The sequence below is a fragment of the Condylostylus longicornis genome, unplaced genomic scaffold (assembly GCF_029603195.1).
Source record: "Condylostylus longicornis isolate FDR11 unplaced genomic scaffold, ASM2960319v2 ptg000141l, whole genome shotgun sequence".
NCBI classification, from domain to species: Eukaryota; Metazoa; Arthropoda; class Insecta; order Diptera; family Dolichopodidae; genus Condylostylus; species Condylostylus longicornis.
This window is the reverse complement of record NW_026578109.1, coordinates 319439-329405: the sequence shown is the minus strand read 5'-3', so window position 1 is coordinate 329405 and position 9967 is coordinate 319439. Positions and strand designations below refer to the sequence as shown.

Below are 9967 nucleotides of genomic sequence, written 5' to 3'. Positions count from 1 at the left end.
AACTTTTTTATTTTAAGTTTTAAGTTTTATCTTATTATTTATCAGGAAAAAAACATATCTATATGCATATTATGGGTGTGTTTTTGAAGAAATAAAGTAAACTTAAAATATCTCAGCCACAGAATGGAACACAATTTCAAAACTACAGGCATCATACTTGCAAGGCTTGCAATGCAAGCACACACGACTAGTTATATATATATAGCTACTTCTCAGGTGGTAAAAAGTACGGGTACTTCTAGAAGGGCTAGAGACATGGAACAAAGGGCATTAGATAGAGTTTTGCCTCTAGGGTCCCAGAAAAATCTGATATTGGAACTTTTTAGCCCCGAAATAGCTCTATTTTAAGATTTTCTGAAAAAATTTTTGTATAACAAAAGCACGTTCTTCTTTTATACTTTTTAAAATTAGAAACACAAACCAAGAAATAAATGATACGTTTTACGTTATTTTTATTATTAGAAACACAAACCGAGAAATAAATAATATTTGAAAATATAATGATCTCACATATTTTTGGTTCGGATAAACGAATTAATCTTAACGTAAATAAATGTCAGCTTTTATCAGACATCAGATTTGTTGTGACATCTGAATATTAATATTTCATTTGTTATTGTTTTGAATATTATGTTTCGTCAGCAAGCTTAAAAAATATATACATACACAATTTATGTACGTATGTATCTACCTAAAATTTTATTTTTATTGTTCGAGCGAAAACCTGTAAAATGCTAAATTATAATCCATTCATATATACATACATACATATATTCATATATACATACATACATATATTTTTACATACATAAATTATTATTTTGTTTTAGACTAAACCTTTTCTTTATCTTTAAAATTCAATCCTATATGTTTACCCACAGTTTAAAAAAAACAGGTATGTATTCATAATTATGTATGTTTGCATTTATAATTTTATTTCTAATTTTTCTAACAACAAAATTTCAAAATTTTCGATTCTAATACATTCATGTGTACATACGTTCATATGTTGGAACGAAAAATTTTAAAATCTTCAATTCTAATCCATTCATATATACGTACACACATATATTCATATATACATACATACATATATTTTTACATACATAAATTATTATTTTGTTTTTGACTAAACCTTTGCTTTATGTTTAAAATTCAATCCTATATGTTTACACACAGTTTAAAAAAAACAGGTATCCATTCATAATTATGTATGTTTGCATTTATAATTTTATTTCTAATTTTTCAGTTTACAGTTTTGAATATTATTAAATTCATATAGAAAGCTTAAAAAAAATTACTCAGGAAGCTTTAAAAAAAAATATACATACATACATATTTATGTACTTAAAATTTTTGCGAATTTTTCCAAACTATTATAAGAATATTTTTTTGGAAATTTTCTTTAAACTTTTATAATAACATTTATCTGTTATATATTAAAAAAAAAATTAAACACAAAATTTAAACAAAATAAAAAAAAAATTTTTAAAATAATCCAAAAAAAGAAAAATATGACACCATCCAGGCAAGCATTGATCCAATAACCTTTTGTCTATCAGACTACCACGCTATCCACTAGGCTACGCAGTACCTTGAATTTCCCTTTATAATTCTATATTTTATTCATATTTCGTATAACTCTTCAAAAACCATCCTATTCTACATCATATATATATAGCTACTTCTCAGGTGGTAAAAAGTACGAGTACTTTTAGAAGAGCTAGAGACATGGGACAAAAGGCATTAGGTAGAGTTATGCCTCTAGGGTCACAGAAAAATCTGACATTGAAACTTTTTAGCCCCGAAATAGCTCTATTTCAAGATTTTCTGAAAGAATTTTTGTATAAGAAAAGCACGTTTTTCTTTTATACTTTTTAGCACATTTCCAAAAAATTTTTTGAAAAAAGTGCTTATTAGTTTCACTCTGTCCGTCCGTCCGTCCGTCCGTCCGCCCGTCCGTCCGTCCGTCCGTCCGTCCGTCCGTCTGTCCGTGTGTCTGTTTACAAAACTTCTACACCCTTGAAGATAGAAAGCTGAAATTTTATATATACATAGATCTTTACTAGAAACTTATTTTCGTAGAACAAAATTTTTACCTATCTCCCCCCCTCTAGAAGTTATACCCCCCCAAAACCCTAAAAGTGGCCTTTTTTAAATATTTGTTGCAATGAAACCATAAGCATTTTTGAAATTTCGCAAACACAGAAAGGCAGCGGCTTGCTTCCCCTAGCGCAGTATACTATAGTTAAACTTTAGAAAAACAAAATGGCCGTTGAAATTTACCGTTATCTAAAGTCCTTTTTTTCCAAATTTTTGATGTCGTTTTTCTTCTAGATCCTATATTCTAGAACTTTGAAATTTTAGGGGCTTTTAGACATTAACAAGTAGTTCATTTCGTTAGAAGAAATTTTTTTTCCATCTCCACCCCCTCTCAAGTTATCACCTCTTGAAAATCGTAAAATTTGAATTTTTGACACCCTATATTTCCGAAACCGCAAGCTTTTCCAAATTTTTATAAACTCAAAAAGCTAACGGTAAATTCCATGACACTAAAAAATATAATTATTTTTCTTAACTCACACAATTAACCCTTAAAATCGAGCATTATGTTAACCCCTTTTTATGTTAATTTTTGCTTTATTTCAAGGACTGCATATATGCGTCATCCTAAATATATGCAATCCTAGTAATAGTTTTGTATATGAATGAAAATAACTTTTATAGTGTGATAGGTATACATAGACTGTATTTAAAAGCAGAATTTTCACTTGTTGAAGGGAAAAGTGCTACAATACAAACCATTGGTTTGACCCAACTTTATTATAATTAGAAACACAAACCAAGAAATAAATGATACATTTTACGTTTTACGTTATTAACATATTAGAAACACAAACCGGGAAATAAATAATATTTGAAAATATAATGATCTCACATATTTTTGGTTCGCATAATCGAATTAATCTTAACGTAAATAAATGTCAGCTTTTATCAGACATCAGATGTTTTATGGAATCTGAATATCAATATTTCATTTGTTGTTGTTTTGAACATTACGTTTCGTCAGCAAGCTTTAAAAAAATATACATACAGAATATATGTACGTATGTAGTTAAAATTTTATTATTATTGTTCCAAACGAAAAACTGTAAAATGCCAAATTTTAATACATTCATATGTACATACATATATTTGAATAAAATTATTATTTTGTTTTTGCCTAAACCTTTTCTTTATTTGAAAAACTACATTCATATGTACATACATATATTTGAATACAATTATTATTTTATTTTAATCTAAACCTTTTCTTTATTTGAGAAACTTATTTCTATATGTTCACCCGCAGTTTTAAAAAAATAGGTATACATTCATAATTATGTACGTTTTTGCTTAAAATTTTATTTCAAATTTTTTGAACAAAAAATTTTAAAATGTTCAATTCTAATACATTAATGTTCATACATATATTTGAATAAAAATATTATTTTATTTATGCCTAAACCTTTTCTTTATTTGAAAAATTTATTTCTTATGTTTCCCCCAAGATTTAATAATTATGTGTTTCTATATGCCAAACCACAAATTTGAATATTATTCAATTCATATAGAAAGCTTAAAAAAATTAGTTAGGAAGCTTTAAAAAAATATATACATACATATTTATGTACTTAACTATTGTAACAATTTTTTTTTGGAAATTTTCTTTAAACTTTTATAATAACATTTATCTATTATATATTTAAAAAAAAATAAAACACAAAATTTAAACAAAATAAAAAAAAAAATTCTAAAATAATCCACAAAAACAAAATATGACACCATCCAGGCAAGCATTGATCCAATAACCTTCTGGCTATCAGACTACCACGCTACCCACTAGGCTACGCAGTGCCTTGAATATCCCTTTATAATTCTATATTTTATTCATATTTCGTATAACTCTTCAAAAACCATCCTATTTTACATTATATATATATAGCTACTTCTCAGGTGGTAAAAAGTGCGGGTACTTCTAGAAGGGCTAGAGACATGGGACAAAAGGCTTTAGGTAGAGTTTTGCCTCTAGGGTCCCAGAAAAATCTGACATTGGAACTTTTTAGCCTCGAAATAGCTCTATTTTAAGATTTTCTGAAAAAATTTTTGTATAACAAAAGCACGTTTTTCTTTTATACTTTTTATAATTAGAAACACAAACCAAGAAATAAATGATACGTTTTACGTTATTAACATATTAGAAACACAAACCGGGAAATAAATAATATTTGAAAATAGAATGATCTCACATATTTTTGGTTCGCATAATCGAATTAATCTTAACGTAAATAAATGTCAGCTTTTATCAGACATCAGATGTTTTGTGGCATCTGAATATCAATATTTCATTTGTTGTTGTTTTGAACATTACGTTTCGTCAGCAAGCTTTAAAAAAATATACATACAGAATATGTATATCCGCAATATGTCTGATATTTATTCACCCGCAATATGTCTGATATTTATTATTATTGTTCCAAACGAAAAACTGTAAAATGCTAAATTTTAATATATTCATATGTACATACATATATTTGAATAAAATTATTATTTTGTTTTTGCCTAAACCTTTTCTTTATTTGAAAAACTACATTCATATGTACATACATATATTTGAATACAATTATTATTTTATTTTAATCTAAACCTTTTCTTTATTTGAGAAACTTATTTCTATATGTTCACCCGCACTTTTAAAAAAATAGGTATACATTCATAATTATGTACGTTTTTGCTTAAAATTTTATTTCAAATTTTTTGAACAAAAAATTTTAAAATGTTCAATTCTAATACATTAATGTTCATACATATATTTGAATAAAAATATTATTTTATTTTTGCCTAAACCTTTTCTTTATTTGAAAAATTTATTTCTTATGTTTCCCCCATGATTTAATAATTATGTGTTTCTATATGCCAAACCACAAATTTGAATATTATTCAATTCATATAGAAAGCTTAAAAAAATTAGTTAGGAAGCTTTAAAAAAATATATACATACATATTTATGTACTTAACTATTGTAACAATTTTGTTTTGGAAATTTTCTTTAAACTTTTATAATAATATTTATCTGTTATATATTAAAAAAAAAATTAAACACAAAATTTAAACAAAATAAAAAAAAATTTTTAAAATAATCCAAAAAAAGAAAAATATGACACCATCCAGGCAAGCATTGATCCAATAACCTTCTGGGTATCAGACTACCACGCTACCCACTAGGCTACGCAGTACCTTGAATTTCCCTTTATAATTCTATATTTCATTCATATTTCGTATAACTCTTCAAAAACCATCCTATTTTACATTATATATATATAGCTACTTCTCAGGTTTTAAAAAGTACGGGTACTTCTACAAGGGCTAGAGACATGCGACAAAAGGCATTAGGTAGAGTTTTACCTTTAGGGTCCCAGAAAAATTTGATATTGGAACTTTTTAGCCTCGAAATAGCTCTATTTTAAGATTTTCTGAAAAAATTTTTGTATAACAAAAGCACGTTTTTCTTTTATACTTTTTATAATTAGAAACACAAACCAAGAAATAAATGATACGTTTTACGTTATTAACATATTAGAAACACAAACCGGGAAATAAAATATAATATTTGAAAATATAATGATTTCACGTATTTTTGGTTCGCATAATCGAATTAATCTTAACGTAAATAAATGTCAGCTTTTATCAGACATCAGATGTTTTGTGACATCTGAATATCAATATTTCATTTGTTGTTGTTTTGAACATTACGCTTCGTCAGAAAGCTTTAAAAAAATATACATACAGAATATACCTACGTATGTAGTTAGAATTTTATTATTATTGTTTCAAACGAAAAACTGTAAAATGCTAAATTTTAATACATTCATATGTACATACATATATTTGAATAAAATTATTATTTTGTTTTGCCTAAACCTTTTGTTTATTTGAAAAACTACATTCATATGTACATACATATATTTGAATACAATTATTATTTTATTTTAATCTAAAACTTTTCTTTATTTGAGAAGCTTATTTCTATATGTTCACCCGCAGTTTTAAAAAAATAGGTATACATTCATAATTATGTACGTTTTTGCTTAAAATTTTATTTCAAATTTTTTGAACAAAAAATTTTAAAATGTTCAATTCTAATACATTAATGTTCATACATATATTTGAATAAAAATATTATTTTATTTATGCCTAAACCTTTTCTTTATTTGAAAAATTTATTTCTTATGTTTCCCCCATGATTTAATAATTATGTGTTTCTATATGCCAAACCACAAATTTGAATATTATTCAATTCATATAGAAAGCTTAAAAAAATTAGTTAGGAAGCTTTAAAAAAATATATACATACATATTTATGTACTTAACTATTGTAACAATTTTTTTTTTTGGAAATTTTCTTTAAATTTTTATAATAATATTTATCTGTTATATATTAAAAAAAAAATTAAACACAAAATTTAAACAAAATAAAAAAAAAATTTTTAAAATAATCCAAAAAAAGAAAAATATGACACTATCCAGGCAAGCATTGATCCAATAACCTTCTGGCTATCAGACTACCACGCTACCCACTAGGCTACGACGCACCTTGAATTTGCCTTTATAATTCTATATTTCATTTATATTTCGTATAACTCTTCAAAAACCATCATATTTTACATTATATATATATAGCTACTTCTCAGGTGGTAAAAAGTACGGGTACTTCTAGAAGGGCTAGAGACAAGGGACAAAGGGCATTAGGTAGAGTTTTGCCTCTAGGGTCTCAGAAAAATTTGATATTGGAACTTTTTAGCCTCGAAATAGCTCTAGTTTAAGATTTTCTGAAAAAATTTTTGTATAACAAAAGCACGTTTTTCTTTTATACTTTTTATAATTACACAAACCAAGAAATAAATGACACGTTTTACGTTATTAACATATTAGAAACACAAACCGAGAAATAAATAATATTTGAAATATAATGATCTCACATATTTTTGGTTCGCATAAATGAATTAATCTTAACGTAAATAAATTTCAGCTTTTATCAGACATCAGATGTTTTGTGACATCTGAATATCAATATTTCATTTGTTGTTGTTTTGAACATTACGTTTCGTCAGCAAGCTTTAAAGAAATATACATACAGAATATATGTACGTATGTAGTTAGAATTTTATTATTATTGTTCCAAACGAAAAACTGTAAAATGCTAAATTTTAATACATTCATATGTACAAGTTATATATTCTCTTACGCCATAATACCAAAAATATAATTTCTTTCCAAATATTAAACGTTGCAATTAAATCATAACGCCACATGTTATTTAATTGCAACGTGACTAAAAACATTGAACTTGAATAAAAAGTAGAATATCATATTTCAATTTTAAATCATAACGCCACATGTTATTTAATTGCAACGAGACTAAAAACATTGAACTTGAATAAAAAGTAGAATATCATATTTCAATTCTAAAATCAAATTTTATATTTTAATTCTCGTTCCCACGAGAACGTTATACAAAGTTTGCTTAATAAGCATTTCCTTTTCTATAAATATATCTTAACACCTGAAAGTCTTCGCTTGGTAGTTTTATAACAATTTTCGGATCGATCAAATCGTTTTGCTGTTAGTTTAAGTTCTTATAATTTTATAATCGTAAAATAATAAAAATATATAAAAACGATTCTTGTGAGTTAAAATTAAGAAATTGTGAGATAGTTAAAATTAAGAAATTGTGACATAATTAAAATTAAGAAATTGTGAAATAAAATTATTTAAATAAAGGAAATAAAAAAAATAAAGAACGGTTTGAATAAATAAAAGAGAACAATTTTTTTTGTGTTTTGACTGAAAATAAAATTTAATTGGCGCAGTCGGTAGGATACCGACTCCGTCTGTGCAAAAACAAAATAAAATCAAAACAAGAGAAAAAAAAAGAAAAACACTCAAATTTTTTTTTTCTAAAAGTTAATTTAAATGAACAAAAGAAATTTTAGAAAAATAAAAACATTGTGTTAAAGTTTTGAAGCAAGGACGGAGAACTTTTTCAAAAGTTATTTTCGGTATGTAAAAGTGAAACTGAAAAAAAAAAAAAAAAAAAAAAAAAAAGGAAGAGAAACACAGGAAAAATCATCTTTTATCTCGATCTAGAAGTTCTTTTTATTTATTGATAAGACCGAACTCATAATATCAAAAAAAAAGAATAAATAAAAAAGAAAAAAAAAAAAAAAAAATTTTTTTTTTATATAACGTAACAAAGTAAAATTTAATTTTAACCTCAATTTAATTGAATGAAAAAAATCGAAAAAGAAAAATATTTAGACCAGTTGAAAGAAATACAAAAAAGTTTCAATATGTCATTAAGTGCTATTACATTAAGAGATTTAATAAGCGAAGCGCGTTCAGTGCCAACATTCACTGGACAAGACGCTTATAGTCTCAAATCATTTATCGAGGAAGTCGAAGCCCTCGTAAGGTTGACAACGGATGAGGAAGGCAGAAATTACATATATAGAATCTTGTACTCCAAGATTCAAGGTCCAGCAGCCGCAGCAGTCAGGAGAATCCAACTAAAGAAAGGACAACTAAAGACAACATTTGGTGTTCAAAAGAGCTACTTAAAACTAAAAGAAGAAGCTGATTCCACAACCTGTAAAAATGTAAGTGATTTGTATACTAAGTTAAATTCTATATTAAATTTATTAAACTTGAAATACGACTTGGACGACAGCAAACCTGTTGAATTCAGTCCAAGCAATAACGAAATCTCAATAGTAGAAAAATTTTTAAACAAAATAGATCGGGTAGATTCAATGTTTTTACGCACAAAAAGCGTAAAATCATTAGAACAAGCCTATAGAAGCTTGTTAGAAACAAATATATCCGATAGTAGGATTCCTGGCAATAACTTCTCATATAGGAACAATAGTAATACAAACTTTAGAAATAATCACAACTCAAATTTTAGAAATAATAACACAAATTCAAGAAATAACCATAGAAACACAAACAGGCCTTTCAACAACAACAATTACAATAACAACATAAGAAACACTTACACAAACAGACCAATAGGCAAAAACTATACTGCTAACGAGAATTTTAGGAATTTTAGACCCAACCAACAGTTTGATAATACTAGTAATAACCCACCAGGACCATCTTATAACAAAAATCGGTCAATTCCAGTTCCAATGGACGTAGATTCGCATTCCACTGAAAATTTTCACTGTGGTCCTCTTGTCCGACATTACCCTTAGTAGACTTAACAATAGAAGGCAGGGAACTGACCTGTCTGATCGACACTGGATCAGTTACTTCAATTATAAACGGCAATATCTTTGATCGATCCAAACAAAATAAATTAGAAAATCCAATTCAATTAAAAACACTCGCAGGAAACCAGGCCATTAAATATGAAATAACTACAAAAGTACCTGACGAGTTCAATGAAAATTCAACTATGTCTTGGAAAATAATGGACCTTAGCAACAGAAACTTTGACGCTCTCATAGGCCAAAATATTTTAAAACCAATAGGAGCAAACATTAATCTTTCGAAAGGGTGGTTTGAAATTAACAATCGCAAAATTAAATTCAATTCAGCTTATCCTTTCAAAAATATTTGTCAAATAGAACCCTTACAAATTAACCACAATGAATTATTCGAAAAACTATTAAACAAAAATATGAATACAGAAAAAGTGAAAACATTAAAATATATCTTAAATTCCAATAAAGATCTATTCTATAAAGAAGGAGACCGACTAACATGTGTCAAAAGTGTAAAGCACCAAATTATCACAACTACTTCCCAGCCGATATATAGTAAGATATATCGGTTTCCAAAGATACATGAAGAGGAAGTAAATAGGCAAGTGCAAGAAATGTTAGAACAAAATATTATTCAACCATCCAATAGTCCTTATAAT

General features: G+C 26.4%; 1 protein-coding gene across 1 annotated transcript; it reads left to right on the top strand.

The window, feature by feature from the left end:
* The first annotated feature begins 8390 nt into the window (after positions 1 to 8390).
* LOC129615653 (putative uncharacterized protein DDB_G0277255) lies at positions 8391 to 9296 on the top strand. The gene has a single exon (XM_055530970.1). It carries the CDS (start codon positions 8391 to 8393, stop codon positions 9294 to 9296), a length of 906 nt encoding a protein of 301 aa, XP_055386945.1.
* The last annotated feature ends 671 nt before the right edge of the window (positions 9297 to 9967 follow it).

Coding starts and splice junctions, on each gene's coding strand:
- LOC129615653 (XM_055530970.1), top strand. CDS start 8,391: ATGTCATTAAGTGCTATTACATTAAGAGATTTAATAAGCGAAGCGCGT.